Below are 17,956 nucleotides of genomic sequence, written 5' to 3'. Positions count from 1 at the left end.
CTAGTTTCCCTTCGTGGAGAGGTCCTTTACTGTGCGGTGCGCGATGACGCCATCGCGCATCGCACAGCAAAGGTCCTCTCCACGAAGGGTACTAGTCGCTACGCGTCTAGTTTCCCTTCATGGAGAGGACCTTTGCTGTGCGGTGCGCGATGACGTCATCGCACACCGCACATCATTTCAGTCTGTACAGGGGGCGTAAATGACCACACCCGTTGTATGAATCCACGCCCCCTAATGCCGCCCGGGGCACCAGAGAACCCCGGAACCGGCCCTGGTCCTGTCTTCAGCTGCATGTGTGAGAAGTATGGAGGCGAAGGCAGGTTCTCCCTGCACATATACCACCGGCTGAGCTCAGGGGCTCAGGGGAGGCTGCAGTGGCTGCTGGGATATCATGTGGCGGAGCCAAAAGACAAGGAAGTAAGCAACTTGCCTGCCTATTTTGCACTGAAGTACATATTACGCTATCTTGAGATAGCAAATCTGAACACAGCAGCAGAATGGAAAGCTCAGCCAGACAAAAGTATAGTGATGCGATTCAGCCACGGAGTGGGGGTGCTGTGTAGAAGTCAGGAATTTCTCCTTGGTAACCTGCTCTGTGAATAACAGTAAGCAGAGAAGAAAATAAATAATAATAATAATAATAATAATAAAAAGCCTGTTTACCGTAAAACAGGGCTTTTCTCTGCTCTATGTATAGACCCATTGATGTGGTCAAAAAGGTTTAAAAATAGCACTAGTAACATACCTCCCAACTTTGCTATGAACAATGAATGGACATCACCACGCATGGGTGTGGCCTATTTTCATCACTATTGGGGCATGACCAGCACTGAGAGAGCTGCTGGTCATGCCCCCTGTCCCTCTCTGCCAGGAATAGACACTGTGCGCATGCGCACAGCATCTATTCTCAGCTGCTCTGCTCAGTGCACCGAGTGACAGGGGGGATTTCCCAACTGCCCCCCACCCGCAGGACACTGCGGCCCGTAGGCAGGACAGCGGGACAGACCATGAAAAACGGGACTGTCCCGCAAAAATCGGGAAAGTTGGGGAGGTATGCTAGTAGTCCTAAAGGTGGTTAAGCAAATACCCACATTGGGAAAACCATCCTTTAGACAATCGCCCCTCATTAACACATCCCCAACCTGTGGGTAACATCTCTTAGTTTTACAGCTGTGACTGCAGAGAGCTTTATGAAAAAGTGAATCAATAAGTGAAAGTGACATCTGAGTAAACAGCAAATCAATAGTCTCTGTGATAGTTACAGATACTTGACTACTTTTGAAAAAGCATTTCAGGGAGATTGTGAAAGTAATACCTATCAGCGCAGCCATGTACTGCTACATCTGAGCGGCGTGTCATAAAAATGGCTTACATCCAAATGTAAATGAGCCCAAAAGTTAGTAATACCTACTTGTTGAGGAAACAAAATTCATGGATATTTTTCAGGATTTGTTTGTGTATTGTGTTTTACAAGAGGTTCCATATACTGTACGTGGTAGCAAGAAACCTTATTTAAAATGCATGTATCTATAGGGATCATTGTGCCATATAATCAATGCAGGGAAATGGCTCTGATGATCCCATTTGAATGTATGTATCTTTTTCCCGCCAAGATTGTAACAGCTGCATAATGGGGGTAAGGTGCAGTCAGGGAGATTGCTGGTCTATTCAGGGAGTCAGGGAGATTGCTACTATTTCAGGGGGTCTCCTGCAGAATGCGGGAGGGTAGGCAACTACTGTATGTAGTTACAAGCCCTTGAAACTTTACATGTCTGTTCACTGCTTATACTTTCTTCTGTTTTTTTAGGTGGTCATATCTCACGAGAACCAGGTAAATATCCTTTTCACAGACTGTACATAAAACTTTATATTTTAAAGGAGCCTCTGTTTATTACATGTAATTTATAAGGTGGCAGAATAATTGGCATTATTGCCCAGTGAGGAGTTACAGTCAGGGCTGTTTCTAGACAATTTGGCTCCCAGTCCGAGATTTAAAAATGCACCCCCCCCACCCCACCCCCATTGACATAAAAAAATGCGCGTGTGCGCTCCCGACGAGGGGGCATGGCCTCGTTAAAATGGGCATGTCCTTGCTAAATGGGCGTGTCCTCGCACGAAAAGACAACTTACACCCCAGTTTTTAATACACATTTATTGGCAAGCTGCTCAATCAGATTGTGCTAAAAGGGAGGGGTAATTCTAAGTAAGAAAAAACATTTTGCTATCCCTAATGCACACATAATATCAGATAATACAGAGATCTTAGTTGCATACAGTATATCTGCAGATATAGGGTTAAGCCCCCAGGCCGAATGGCAAGGCGTTTCTGTCACTGGGGGTCCCTAACACTAGGTATGGGTGTGCACAGGCTGGCCACCCCAGGGCAGCACATAGGTGAAAATTAGTAAGGGTTAATAAGAAGCACATAAGTGCTATGTAAGTGATAGGTGTGATTAAAATAATACAAAAATATATGAAATGTGATAGGGAAAACCATAATAAAGTGTTAGGGTGTACCGACCTAAAGCAACCCAGCCATGCCAACACAGGGGGCACCACGCCCCAAACCCACCACATAAATAATTACAAATATGTCTGGGTCAAGTAACCCAGTATAAGGCCACATGATAGTGGCTCCTACAGAATCTGAGAGCCAGCTTACATGGAGACACCCCTAGCTTCTCCAATGGCACTCTGGAGTCAGCAATCCCTCCTAATGCTGACCCATCCATGCCTCTCTAAACTACAATACACATTTATTGGCAAGCTGCTCAATAAATGTGTCCTCGCTAAATGGGTCTGTCCATGCAAGAAAAGACTACCTTACACCCCAGTTTTTAACCCTGCACCAACAGACCTTGGCCACCACAGGGAAAAAAATAAATTCCACCAAATTAAGCCCCACAGTAATGCCACCTTGCACCTTATTATGGCACACACCACAATGCCTGTGATACATTATGCCCTACAGTTAAGCTTCTAATTACTTTTAAATGACCTGCTCGTTGTCAAGGAACACGTGATGGGTGTCATGCTCATTGCCATGAGTTTCATGCACTGGGTGTCATGCTCGTTCAATAGCCAGGGGTGCTCATTGTCAGGGGTAATTTTAGTTGCCAGGGGTGTGTAATGCTAGTTGCCAGGTGTAATGCTTGCTGCCAAGGGTAATGCTGGTTTCCAGGGCTGTGTAAAACTAGTTGCCTGAGGTAATGCTATTTGCCAGAAGTAATGCTGGTTGCCAGGGGTAATGATAGTTGCCAGGGGTGTGTAATGCTAGTTGCTAGAGGGTGAGTAAAGCTAGTTGGCAGTGGTGTATGTGTGTGTGTATGTGTGTGTGTGTGTGTGTGTACAGCTACCGCCTGTACCTGCTCCGGTGTGCCAGCTCCTTAAGCCGCCCGGCGCCCGCTTGCTCCCCCGCTCCCCTTTCCTTCCTGTCATATTACTCTGCTTGGGGGGTGGAGTTTCGAGAAATGATGCATTGCGTCATGACGTCACGATGCAAATGCGTCACTCCACGAAACTCCGCCCCCAAGTGGAGTACTTTGTCAGGGAGGAGATGGAGCAGTAGGGACCAGGTAAAAGTGCCGCGGTGGGTGCCCTGTGCAGTTGCACACCTCGCCTGCCACTAGAAACGGCACTGTTTACAGTATAGGTATACAAGGGAAGTGAGGCCTCTGACTACCATATTTTGCTCTTTAATAGAAACAATACATTTGTGAAATTTTCTATCAAATATTATAGCCTTATTTTCATTAGCATTTTTCTGATTATCTACAGTGGGGATCGAAAGTTTGGGCACCCCAGGCAAAAATTCATTTTAATGTGCAAAAAGAAGCCAAGGAAAGATGGAAAAATCTCCAAAAGGCATCAAATTACAGATTAGACATTCTTATAACATGTCAAAAAAAGTTTGATTTTATTTCCATCATTTACACTTTCAAAAGAACAGAAAACAAAAAATGGCATCTGCAAAAGTTTGGGCACCCTGCAGAGTTAATACCTTGTACTGCCCCCTTTGGCAAGTATCACAGCTTGTAAATGCTTTTTGTAGCCAGCCAAGAGTCTTTCAATTCTTGTTTGAGGTATCTTCGCCCATTCTTCCTTACAAAAGTCTTCCAGTTCTTTGAGATTCCTGGGCTATCTGTGACGCACTGCTCTTTTAAGGTCTATCCATAGATTTTCAATTATGTTGAGGTCAGGAGATTGTGAAGGCCATGGCAAAACCTTCAGTTTACGCCTCTTGATGTAATCCACCGTGGATTTTGAGGTGTGTTTAGGATCATTATCCATTTGTAGAAGCCAGCCTCTCTTTAACTTCAGCTTTTTCACAGATGGCATCATGTTAGCGTCCAAAATTTGCTGGAATCTTATTAAATCCATTTTTCCTTCTACTCATGAAATGTTCCCTGTGCCACTGGCTGCAATACAACCCCAAAGCATGATTGATCCACCCCCATGCTTAACAGTTGGACAGAGGTTCTTTTCATTAAATTCTGTGCCCTTCCTTCTCCAAACGTACCTCTGCTCATTCCGGCCAAAAAGTTCTATTTTAACCTCATCGGTCCACAGAATTTTATTCCAAAATGCATCAGGCTTGTCTATATGTTCATTTGCAAACTTCAAACGCTGATTTTTGTGGTGAGGACGTAGAAGAGGTTTTCTTCTGATGACTCTTCCATGAAGACCATATTTGTACAAGTATCTCTTTATAGTGGAATAGTGTACCACAACTCCAGTGTCTGCCAGATCTTCCTGGAGGGATCGTGCAGTCAAACGTGGATTTTGACTTGCTTTTCTCACAATCCTGCGAGCTGTTCTGTCTGATATTTTTCTTGGTCTTCCAGATCTTGCTTTAACTTCCACTGTTCCTGATGACTGCCATTTCTTAATTACATTCCGAACAGAGGATATGGGCATCTGATAACGCTTTGCTATCTTCTTATAGCCTTCTCCTGCTTTGTGAGTGTCAACTATTCTCAGTTTCAGTGTTCTACACAAATGCTTAGAGGAACTCATGGTGCTGATTGTTGGAGCAAGGTCAGATGAGTCTGGGCTTTTAAAACCTTTGAGATTGACATCACCTGGTCTTTCCAGACGATGATTGAGAACAATCCATGACACTGCCAGGTCTCAGCTGTCCAAAGGGGGCAGTACAAGGTATTAACTCTGCAGGGTGCCCAAACTTTTGCAGACACCATTTTTTGTTTTCTGTTCTTTTGATAGTGTAAATGATGGAAATAAAATCAAACTTTTTTTGCCATGTTATAAGAATGTCTAATCTGTAATTTGATGCCTTTTGGAGATTTTTCCATCTTTCCTTGGCTTCTTTTTGCACATTAAAATGATTTTTTGCCTGGGGTGCCCAAACTTTCGATCCCCACTATATGTGTATGTTATTACAGATGTTTTCTCATACAACCAGCCTCAATACGCCACGTAGTGGGAAATGCCTAGCGTAAGTAAGCTGACATCCCGTGCTACTGTACTAACATCAGGTATCTGTTTTGCCAAAATTGCATATTAGTGGCAACAGAATGCAACTAGGACACACCAGGAGACTGTGCACATTAATTTGATATGTGACACTTGTATATCTATGTGCGTCTGCGTCTGTATATGAAGCACAACTGAACTTGGCATGGAAAAAAGCTGGGATAGCTGCATCGTGGCAATTCATATACAGATGCAGACACAGATGTACAAATGTCACATGTCAGATTACTCAGCACATTCTCCTGGTACTTACTAGTCACAATGTGCTGAGCCTAAGATGCATTTTATAGGAAGACGCATTTTAGACTAAGATGCATTTTTGGCAAAAACAGATGCCTGACGCTAGCACAGTCTCATGGGACCTGGCGTGCTAAGAGAGGCTGTTTGGCACAACTGCAGCAAAGGTGAATAAGGACACATCTGTATATGCATTCATTTAATAACCCGCTGCTGATGCATGATGTAGCTGTATAGAACTGATTAATACACTTGCCAACCTTTGTTCTCAGTTGTAGAGCCTACTGTGATTGTTGCTCTTCAAAAGTGCCTGGGATGTTCTCTACCAATAGACACCAACAGCGAGGAGCTGGCGCCATTAGTGCAAGCTGCAATTGAGAAAATGAACAGACAGGGAAACCATCCATTCCATTTTGACCTAGAGAATATTGTGAAGGCTGAACGTCAGGTCAGCAATATTTGTTCTGGGCTGTGTCATATACACCGTCACCGACTCCAAGTCTAGCATAACTTCCACACGCATACCTGTACTTGTATATAAATAGCACTGTGAGCAGAAAAGACATACTGTATGTTGATATGTTTACTGAATATTTTTCCAATTCGAAAAAAATGCTAATATTTCCCAACTAGTTAAATGTAAATGGTCGTTTTAAAATAGTATTTATCCAATTCTACATCCTTTGACAATAACAAATACAACATAGGGGCTAATTCAGACCTGATCACTGCTGTGCGTTTTCGCACAGCGGGCGATCAGATCTGAACTGCATATGCGTATGCACCACAATGCACAGGCTCGTCAGTCCGCAGCGACAGGGAGCGCCAATCAACGTCGGGATGGTGTGTAAAATCCGATCGTACAAGCAAACACAAGGAGATTGACAGGAAGAGGGCGTTTGTGGGTGGCAACTGACCGTTTTCAGGGAGTGTTTGGAAAAACGCAGGCGTGTCGACGCATTTTCAGGGAGGGTGTCTGACGTCAAATCCGGTCCTGAACAGGCTGATTGGCAATAGGGTTCACAGGGAAGATCCCCGGTGGGCCGACGCACTCGCAGGGCCTGTTTTGTTTGAGGACACGTGGTCCTTTTTATAGACATAATGAATAAGATGCAAAATTTGCATATATGAAAATTACTTTGCCACTTAGCCTGTGATTGCAGATGATCTAGTGTGTGCTCTGTCTGCCTGCTTGGTTGGTGTAATAAGCAAGAAAATATATCTTTCTAAAGAATGATATAGTTTCCTAAACTCTGAAGGTGTATCATATAATATGCTCATAATATTTAATTTTATTTCTTTTTAACTTCCCCCTTGATGCTGGACATGCCCACTATCTGGAAAGTCTTGGGGGGGAGCATGATGCTGCCATGGCCCATGGCTACACCTTACACCTCTGGTGCTGCCCATGTGGGGCCACTAGTACAAATTTTTCCAGGGCCACTTTTTGTTCCCAATCCGCCCCTGTGCTAAAGTGATCGCAGTGGCTGAGTAAATTCTGGACTGCGTAGAGACTACACAAAATCTGTTTGATGCAAAAAATGGTGAACTGCTCAATCAGATAGTGAATCTGTTTGTGCAGCTCTACTACACATGCGATTGCACACTTGCACAGCTAAAATACACTCCCCCTGTAGGCGGCGACTATCTGATCACAGGGCTGCAAAAATCGCTGCCCAGCAATCAGGTCTGAATTAGCCCCATAGTCTCCACTAGCAATGATTACAATTTGTGGCCATAGATTCTATCAGGTGTGTCCTTGACCTAGAGGGAGTAAAGGGCCCCATACACTACAACGATATGTCTGAGGCTGAAGTCGGAGGCAATTTCCCTTGAACTCCCGGGCATGGTTCCATACGATTCCATACGATTTGGTACATTTTGCATGTGATATATCTTATGTGATCTCAGCCATGCCTACGGGAACCGACATATCACGAGTGCAGCACTAACGATCTTGGGGAGCCGATCTGATCCTCACAGGAACGCTCATCAGATCGGAAACACATCCAAAATGCCCGATTTCACGCAATATATTGGCCAGAATGCCCAAAATTGGATGAAATAGGGCATTATCGTTCTAGTGTATGGGGCCCTTAATTCTGTAATTTCAACAATTAATATCAATTTCAACAATTAATATCTCTTACCAATTCTCATTTCGTTATGTTCTTACATGTGAGATGTTTTGTAACTACTTTAAATCACAATAGATTAATTTGAACTTTCCAAGATGTGTTGGAGACATTATTAGTTTTTTTCAGAATAAATATACTGTATATTGAGATATTTATACCTTATGCAGGGATCTTTATAGGTTAGATACTGATTTTATTACAAACTGAAGGACCTCAGGGTGGGTTCAACTGAAGACAACTCCCTATGATGCAGTCTTTTGCTAAATTATATTTCTTAAAACTTAGGTTTTATTGCATAGTGTAAAATAATATACAGTAATATGACATCATACAACACATTAAAATAATTTTCTTTTCGTGTTGGTCTGAGGCAAATTCCCCCAAAGAAAGAACACATAAATGACAAAAGAATGTATAGTAACGAATTTAGAGGTACGAATCCTCAATAATCATAAGAAGGCTCAATCAAATACTTAATAGGGTATCCTGGTTCGCCTCCTTCAAACCATCATATTTAATAATTATACGTGATCTATCACATTGCTCTTCTCCAGGAATCTGTTAAAACAGATGTATTTGTTTACATTTCACTTTTTGTTCCAAATACAGGTAACCATTAGAGACCACACATTGATGAATTTAACCCCTTGGCCCAGATTTATCAAGCCTTGGAGAGTGATAAATAGCATGGTGATTAAGTACCAGCCAATCAGCTACTTACTGTCATTTTTCAAACACAGCCTGTGACATGGCAGATAGGAGCTGGTTGGCTGGTACTTTATCACCATGCAATTTATCACTCTCTTAGGCTTGATAAATATGGGCCCCTATGAGAAAATACACACACACACACACACACACACACACACACATATATATATATATATATATATATATATAAAACACTCACTTCTCCAGCGATGCAGAAAAAGTAGACAAGCCAGCACTCACGTGTAGATGAAAGAAAAGCAGGATTTAATCCTTAACCAACCTTGGGTTGAAACAGCTGTCGGGCTGTGTTTGCTGTATTTGCTGTACTTCACCATGCCGTTTGGTTAAGGAATAAATCCTGCTTTTCTTTCATCTACACGTGAGTGCTGGCTTGTCTACTTTTTCTGCATCGCTGGAGAAGTGAGTGTTTTATATTTATTGCTGCCTTGCACCACCATTTTTTGCTTTATATACATAGGCTTTGAGTGCTGTCGTGATTTCCTATATATATATATATATATATATATATATATACCTATATATATATATATATATATATATATACTAGTGTCAAGTGGATACCCCATTATGTATTTGATTGAGCCTTCTTGTGATTATTGAGGATACGTACCTCTGAATTCTTTACTATACATTATTTTGTCATTTATGTCTTGTTTCTTTTGGGAAATTTGACTCAGACCAACACAAAAAAAGGCCACAAAATTTTGTCCGTCAGTCAATGGTTGTCGATATTTTGACAGTCGGGATTTTGATTGTAGGTAAATTGACCGCATCCCCTCTTGACTATTCAGTTTAGAGAATTCCTTAATTTAATTGTGCATGAAAGCTAAAATGTTAGCTTCTGCGGTAGTACGTATATTTATTAGTAATGACAAATTTGGAGCAGCTTATGTTTGCAAATATTGCCTCTATCTACTGTACTTTAGACTGATGTGCGACCCTCTTCTCCAGCTCCGTAGTTAGCCGCCAATGTTACACAAGTCTCTGCAACTATTTTTGTCATATTTTAATTTAGCTTTTTTGTTTTATTAGTAATTTGTTTTGATTATACTGGTTTGTTTCTTATTTAGTTTACGGTTGCATTGCCATCAATATTTAGATATGGTAGTACTACTTGATCTAATTCTATATGACAATGCTGTTTTATCATTAGTGTACCTTTAAAGGGTGTGATTCATGTTTATATACACAATCTGTTACTGTGTTTTTGTCACTTTTCTACTATTTGAAATACAAAGTATTTGTTCTCTGTTAATGTCTGTCTTTAAAACCCAGTACAATTTGTTTTTAAAAAAAAAATGAAACTAATTTAGATAGAAACAAATTAAAGATTTATCAACCATCAATAAAATTAAGTCTAATGCATTGTCAATGGAAGTTAAAACTGAAGCACTGCCAATGCGGAGGAAGGAAATATATTTGTCTAATTAAAATTATAAAGCCAGTGTTACGTTATCCGGATGATAGGTCAACAGTGAAAAGATCGACACCAAATGGTCGACATGCATACAGAGGCGTATCTAGCACGGGGCGAGCAGGGCACGTGCCCTGGGCGCCGTGGAAGCCCCAACAGAGGGGGCGCCACCGGCACGGCCCGCTCACCCCATGCGACAGGGATTCCGCCGGCGCTACCTGCGGCGCTCTCCCTGTCTCCCCGGCTGCTGTGCCTGTCACACTGGACAGGCAGCGGCAGCCAGGAGCCTCCCCTCATCCCCCCCCTCCTCCCTGCACATTGTACAGTACGCGATCGCGCGTGCGCGCGACCGCGACTTCGGAGGTGCGTGCGCGGCCTTAACAGGTGAGCGGGCTTTACATATGTTTATAGTTTTTTTCTGTCGGGAGAGGGGGGTGCGAGACAGTGTGTGTGTGTTAATTGTGTGTGTGTGTGTGTGTTAATTGTGTGAGTGTGTTAATTGTGTGTGTGGGACAGTGTGAGTGTGTTAAGTGTGTGTGTGTGTGTGTGTGTGTGTGTGTGTGTGTGTGTGTGTGTGTGTGTGTGGGACAGTGTGAATGTGTGTTAATTGTGTGAGTGTGTTAATTGTGTGTGTGTGTGTGTGTGTGTGTGTGTGTGTGTGTGTGTGTGGGACAGTGTGAGTGTGTGTTTGGGACAGTGGGGACAGTGTGCGTGTGTGTTATTTGTGTGTGTGGGACAGTGTGCGTGCGTGTGTGTTAATTGTGTGTGGGACAGTGTGCGTGCGTGTGTGTTAATTGTGTGTGGGACAGTGTGCGTGTGTGTTAAGTGTGTGTGTGTGTGTGTGGGGGGGACACTGTGCGCCCCCTCCCCCCACCGTCCTCCTCCGCTGCCGCTGACAGGAGCGGTGTTGTGCGGCTCTCCCCCTCCTCCGCCGGCTCCGTCCTCCCGCTGACAGGAGCGGCGGTGTGCGGCTCTCCCCCTCCTCCACCGGCTCCGTCCTCCCGTCGTGGCCCTGCAGTGTGTGCCGGTCTCCCCAGCAGCAGCAGGTTAGTCTCTCTCTCCCCCCCCCCTCCTCCCCCCCCCCCCCCCCTCTCTCTCTCTCTCTCTCTCCTCCTGTGGATTGAAGTTTGTAAGTATCATTTTCATTTTTACAGGTGCCCCTATTGGATTCTACTGGACAAGTGGACGTGACCGGCGTGGGATGTAGGTAAGTAATCTGTCTCTCATTTTTACAGGTACCCCTATTGGATTCTACTGGACAAGTGGACGTGATCGGCGTGGGATATAGGTAAGTATGTGTGAGTGTGTAAGTTTGTTTTAATACGGTGTGCGAGTTGTGTTTTTATTTGGGTATTTTTTCTGTTGTAGAACTACAGGTACCAGCGGGCCTGTTATTTCCCCGCATGCTGGTACTTGAGGTTCTCCAAGTACCAGCAAGCGTGGGAGGCTTGCTGGGCCTTGTAGTTCCACGACAAAAAACAATATTCTTTTTTTTAATTACATGGCTATCAGCCTACCATCCACCGCCCACGGATGGGGGGGGCAGCCTCGGGCTTTACAACTGGCCCTTGGGTGCCTGGAGGGGGGTGACCCCTTGATTTAAGGGGACCCCACTCCTCCAGGGAACCCCGACCAGTGGTGACTAGTTGGGGGGGTAATGCCATGGCCGCAGGGACCTACATAAATGTGTCCCCTGGCTGTGGCATTATGTCCCTGGCTAGTGGAGCCCGGTGCTGGTTTTAAAAATACGGGGGACCCCTACATCTTTTGTCCCCCATATTTTTGGAACCAGGACCGGAATAAGAGCCTGGTGCTGGTTGTCTAAATACGGGGAACCCCTGTCCAATTTTTTCCCAGTGTTTAAACAACCAGGACCGGCTCATAGAGCCCGAGGCTGGTTATACTTAGGAGGGGGGACCTCACGCATTTTTTTTTGTACATTTTTTAACCCATTCAGACCCATCTCCATTAAGATAATGGAAGCCCTGGACAACAAAATTGCATTCATGTCCTCCTCCCACTCCCTTCCCAGTCCCAAACACTAATTATTATTTTTTTCTATAAAAATGTACAATATATCACAAGTATGATGAGCGGGCATTGGCGGCATCGGACTGAGATGCAAATTAGTGGCGGAGGGCTGGGTCAGTTGATGGTGGGCGGGTTTGTAAGCCATTGGTGGTGGCAGCGGGCATCGGCTCAGAGGCAGTGGCGGCAATTGGCTCGGTGGTGGTAGGGGTCATCGGCAGGATTCGGCGGACATTATGGCTGTAGTGCCTCACCAGCCACTAACCTCACCGCACGCCACTGGAGAGTGGGACAGTGTGCGTGTGTATGTGGGACAGTGTGAGTGTGTGTTAATTGTGTGTGTGTGTGTGGGACAGTGTGAGTGTGTGTAAATTTTTGCAGTCCAGTGTGTGTGGGGGAGGGGAAAGTATGAGAATGTGTGTGTAGTCTAAGTGGGTGTGTGTGGGGTTTGGGGGTGGCCAGTCTGTGTGTGTGTGTAGTCTACAGCGTGTGTGTGTGTAAGTAAGTGGGTCGGGCAGTCTGTGTGTGTGGGCGGGATGTACTAATGGCCATTTACCAAAGAGGGATATGTATTAAACCACGGGCACTGAGATGCCCTTCTCACTCACCATCCAGCTGGGTGGGAGAGCCGGGCAGGTGGAAAGTCAGCAGCAGGGACAGCATGCCGGATATCAGCAGCCGAGGGTGCGGACTGTAAGGCATGTGCGGAGCCCAAAGCCGGAGATCAGCAGCATGTTGACCGGCAATAAGCGGCTTCTACTTCCGTGTTCAACATGCTGTCGATCTCCGGCTTTGGGCTACGCAGGGTTCGGGGAATGGGTGTCCTCTGCCGGTGTACTGCAGCACCGGGGTTGCGGGCTCCGGAGGCTTTCAGCACTGTTGAATTTCCAGCTGCCTCAAGTATGTACAGCCCGCACCCTCGGCTGCTGATATCCGGCATGCTGCTGGCTGTCCCCCCGCCCGGCTCGGCCACACAGCTGTATGGTGAGAAGGGCATCTCAGTTCCCGAGGTTTAACACATATGCCTCAGTAAATGGCCTCTGCGGTAAACGATACTAATGCTTACCGTGGCAGTAACAGCGGGGAGGACGGCGCACATCGGGATCCTGCAGCAGGAGAGAAGAGCCCCTTCGGAGCGCAGCAGACCACACTGAAAAGGGTGCATCCCCGGTGCGGTGCTCTGCATCCCGGGTAGCGCCGAAGATGTGGAGTGTCGGAGGTGGCAGAAGCGCCGCAGCTTGGGGTGAGAAACCGCTGCAGCCCTTCCGCTGCTAAACTCTGCAATTAGTCTATTAAGGGGGTAGGCTCCCCTCACCATAGTGCCCCGCAAGATTAGTTAATTAAGGGGGTAGGATCCCCTCACTCTATAATGGGAATTTTGGCTCATACCATGTGCTGTAACGTGAATTTTGGCTCATACCGTGTGCTATAATGTGAATTACGGCTCATACCGTGTGGGGTAATGTGAATTTCGGCTCATACCATGTGGGGTAATGTGAATTTTGGCTCATACCGTGTGGGGTAATGTGAATTTCGGCTCATACCGTGTGCTGTAATGTGAATTTCGGCTCATACCGTGTGCTGTAATGTGAATTTCGGCTCATATCGTGTGCTGTAATGTGAATTTCAGCTCATACCGTGTGGGGTAATGTGAATTTCGGCTCATACCGTGTGCTATAATGTGAATTTCGGCTCATACCATGTGGGGTAATGTGAATTTCGGCTCATACCATGTGGGGTAATGTGAATTTTGGCTCATACCGTGTGGGGTAATGTGAATTTCGGCTCATACCGTGTGCTGTAATGTGAATTTCGGCTCATACCGTGTGCTGTAATGTGAATTTCGGCTCATATCGTGTGCTGTAATGTGAATTTCAGCTCATACCGTGTGGGGTAATGTGAATTTCGGCTCATACCGTGTGCTATAATGTGAATTTCGGCTCATACCATGTGGGGTAATGTGAATTTCGGCTCATACCGTGTGCTATAATGTGAATTTCGGCTCATACCGTGTGGGGTAATGTGAATTTCAGCTCATACCGTGTGCTATAATGTGAAAGGGGCACCAGTACTAGATAGTATAAGGGGTCCTACTACACTGAAGGACACGCCCCTTTTGAGTGACCACGCCCCTTTTTCGGAGCTATCTACACTCTCATTCCACCTTCAAAAATTCAACCTCAACCATTGCACCTACATCTATACATACACACCCTGACATCTTTATATACAGTGACACCGGTGGCGTCTGCACATACTTTCCTTTTGTATTTTTTTTTTTTGTGTGTGTGGGGGGGGGGGGGGGGGGGCGCCATTATTGATCTTGCCCTGGGCTCCAAAAACCCTAGCTACGCCTCTGCATGCATATGATCGACATGGTCAAAAGGTCGACATGAAAAAATCATTTTCAGGACTTTTTCATAGTTTGTGAATTGACAGTTGATGTGTCCTCGAAAGACATGAAAGCAACAAACAAACAAAATATTAAAAACTCCACACATAAATCGTCTCTGATATGTGTGGTATCAGTGTCGTCTCCAAAACCCAGAACCGGCCATAGGCATAGGCAAACTAGGCAATTGCCTAGGGCATTTGATAAGCCTAGGGGCATCAGCAGCTTCTGCTGATTAAAATGATATGCAGCATGCCTATATTCTGTGTGTAGAATTTCATATGCAGATACAGCCACAGTCTCACACAATATATAGGCATGCTACATATAATTTTAATCAGCAGAAGCTGCTTGCGCATTCTAGCCACATAACAATGCAAATAAGCTGCATTTTCATAAAAAAGGTGCCCGACATTAGCATTGAGGCAAGATTCATGAGGACACATCTGTATCCAAGCAGAGGCAGAGGTCACAGTGTTAGTGGCAGTGTGAGTGTTGTCTGCATGTGAGTGGGTTGGTTGTGCAGCAGTGTTCGGAATATGTGTAAGGAGCATTATGTGAGTCATGTAAAAATGCATTAATAATGTGCAACATATGTGTAAGGGGCACTATGTGTGTCATTATGTGTATAAGGGCATTAATAATGTGCGGCATATTTGTACAGGGTACTGCTGTATGTGTGTCATTATGTGTATAGGGGCACTAATAATGTGCAGCAAATGTGTAGGGGGCACTATGTGTGTCATTATGTGTATAAGGGCATTAATAATGTGCGGCATATGTGTAAGGGGAATTATGTGTAAAAGGGCATTAATAAAGATTGTCATAATGTGTAAGGCGTATTATATATATATATGGACATTAATAATGTGTCTCATATGTGTAAGGGGCATTACTCTGTGGCATTATGTGCATAAAGTGCTCTACTATGTGGCGTTGCGTATAGAAAGGGCACTACTGTGTCGTCTAATGTGAATAAGGAGCAATTCAGTGTGATGTAATGTGAATAAGGGGCACTACTGTGAGGAGTAACGTTTATACGGTAAAGTGATACTACTGTGGGATGTAATATGAATTATGGACACTATCGAATTATCAAATGTGAATAAAGTTGCAGTACTGTGTGGCGTAATTGGAATTGGGGTTACTATTGTGTAGCCATGCCCTTTTCCAGCAAAAACACACCCCTTTTTGGGCTGAGCACCAAATGTGCGAACTGTTCCTATTTAAAATATAGGGGGTAGGAACACTAAAATAAGGACTGCTATGGGAGAGGAGTGATGGTGCTGGGAGAGAGTTGCAAGGTCTTAGGCGGAACCAGGGTGGTGCTAGGGGGCACCAGCCAAAATCTTGCCTAGGGCATCATATTGGTTAGGTCCGGCTCTGCCAAAACCATTGCTACATAGATTGAGTATGAAACCACGGATATGTGTACTTATGATTACAGGTTTTACGGACTGCTGCGGGGGTCTGTAAGGTATCTGTGCGGCTGATGCGGCGGGAACCGTGGTCCAGATTGGATGGTGATGGAGCTGGCACTGCTGGCAGAAGACGCATTTCTCCCTTGTTCGGGCTTGATCACTTCCTGGCAGCAGATCCATCTAATTTTTTCCTATACTTTTGTCATCTTCTTCATCAGTGATCCCGGAGTAATAAAGGCATTTGGCCCCCCTACTATCATACCACACTGTTAACGCCCAACCCCGTCCGATCTTGGAAGCGAAGCAGTGTTGAGCTGGGTCAGTACTGGGATGGGTGACCTACTAGGAAGACCGAGTTTAGTAGAGGTTTAAGGTACGGCATACTCTGTGCACTATCTTTACACACTTTATTTCCAGCAATAAGCACGTACAGCCGTTTGCCCCCTAAATCTTTTTCCGATAATCCATTTAACATAGGCACTCCCCTACTTGTGGAACCGCTCTATCTGAACATTCAGTCATAAGTACACATACCCGTGGTTTCATACTCAATCTATGTAGCGACTGTTTTGGTGACAACGCTGATACCACACATATGGTCCCCCTATTCAGGGTTAATTCGTATATATATTTACTATATCAGAGACAATTTATGTGTGGAATTTTTAATACTTTGTTTGTTGCTTTCATGTCTGTCGAGGACACATCAACTGTCATATTTTAATAATGTATGAATAAAAACTTTTTTATTAATCTTTAAATACTATAGTTGTTTTCTGACTACATTCTAAGAGTGCACCCAGAAAAGAGTCTTCTTTTTCTCTCCATGTAACTCTTTTTCATACTTTACCATCCATATGGACTATAATTGGTTTGAGTAACCTTGCCCGAAGCATGGTGAGCAAAGCGACCTAGACATTGTCAACCTTCTGTCGACCCATTGATCTGTAACCAAGTGTTACAATTTTACTGAAATAACTGCTAATATTAAGAAAAAGACTACTTCTGCCTGAAATGGCCATTGAAAACGGAGAAATAAACTGTAGCTATAAAATAACCAAGATGTAAAAACTTTTGTTTTAATTTTATTTTTAGAGGAAAAGATTCTGATCTCATTTTTGTGCCTGATTTAGGTGGTCAGCGGGTGGAACTACAATCTGATGTTTGATGTTAGACAAACCAACTGCTCTAAAAGTATATATCCTAATTTCACTTCAGAAGAATGCAAACTTGATATCAATGGGGTGAGTCTTCTCAACTCTTCTTTTTATGCATCACAATCACTACAATCCCTGTTATTGCACATGTTCTTCTTCGCATTAGTCCTAATTCAGATGTGGTCGCAAAGCTACTATTGTACGCAAATCGTCGTATTCTTACTGCGCATGCATCTAAGCCGTAGTGGACGCGCTCAGCGAGTGAATTTCGATTGCAGTTGCACCGAGGAGCTAGTCGCAAAGTGAGTGATAGGAAGACAGTGTTTGGGGGTGGTAACGAGGGGTGCTCAGGTTAGCACAGGCAGTTTTCTGGGTTTGCATAAATTAGCAGTTGCGATCTTACTTGCTACTGGAGAGCCCTCTGCATCCCTGGAGTGCAGCTCAGCCTGTGTATCTACAGAGGCACTCAGACCCTGCGACATGACCCGATTTGCGTCAATGGTCGAATGCACTGCTGAAGTTGGATTATACTGTGCGTGCTGCTTGCCTTATATTATGTGTGTGCATATACATATATATATATATATATATATATATATATATATATATACTGTATTTATATACCCAGACAGAGCTGAATTTGCTTTAATTGCCCTTCAATTAACTTTTTTACATCCTGAAAAATGTACTATAGGACAAGAAACAAAAGTTTTCACATTGATGATTTCTGATTGTTTATATAATTAAAAAAAACTCTGATTGCAAACATTTCTATGCATTTTATTTTAGCAAAGCGGCTGGTGTAATGCGGATGTGTTTGTGGCTCCAACGGAACAAATAAAAGACTTATCTGTACAATGTACTACGCACACCACGGGTAAGGAGGCACCTGTATGGCATTCTATCACCATTATTACTATGTGAGTGTTGTTAAATGTTTTCAT

General features: G+C 44.2%; 1 protein-coding gene and 1 pseudogene across 1 annotated transcript in view; both read left to right on the top strand.

Moving 5' to 3' along the window:
• LOC134909466 (T-kininogen 2-like) overlaps positions 1-17,956 on the top strand; it is a 79,131-nt gene that overhangs the window by 29,211 nt on the left and 31,964 nt on the right. The window contains exons 4-7 of the mRNA XM_063916356.1: positions 1,808-1,831; positions 6,003-6,178; positions 16,989-17,099; positions 17,802-17,889. Of these exons, the coding sequence (XP_063772426.1) occupies positions 1,808-1,831; positions 6,003-6,178; positions 16,989-17,099; positions 17,802-17,889 (399 nt within the window). The remainder of the gene's footprint in view (positions 1-1,807; positions 1,832-6,002; positions 6,179-16,988; positions 17,100-17,801; positions 17,890-17,956) is intronic.
• LOC134913182 (5S ribosomal RNA) lies at positions 16,104-16,222 on the top strand (annotated as a pseudogene).

The sequence above is a fragment of the Pseudophryne corroboree genome, chromosome 4 (assembly GCF_028390025.1).
Source record: "Pseudophryne corroboree isolate aPseCor3 chromosome 4, aPseCor3.hap2, whole genome shotgun sequence".
Lineage (NCBI taxonomy): Eukaryota > Metazoa > Chordata > Amphibia > Anura > Myobatrachidae > Pseudophryne > Pseudophryne corroboree.
The sequence above is the reverse complement of the archived record's forward strand: the minus strand, read 5'-3'. Positions and strand labels throughout refer to the sequence as shown.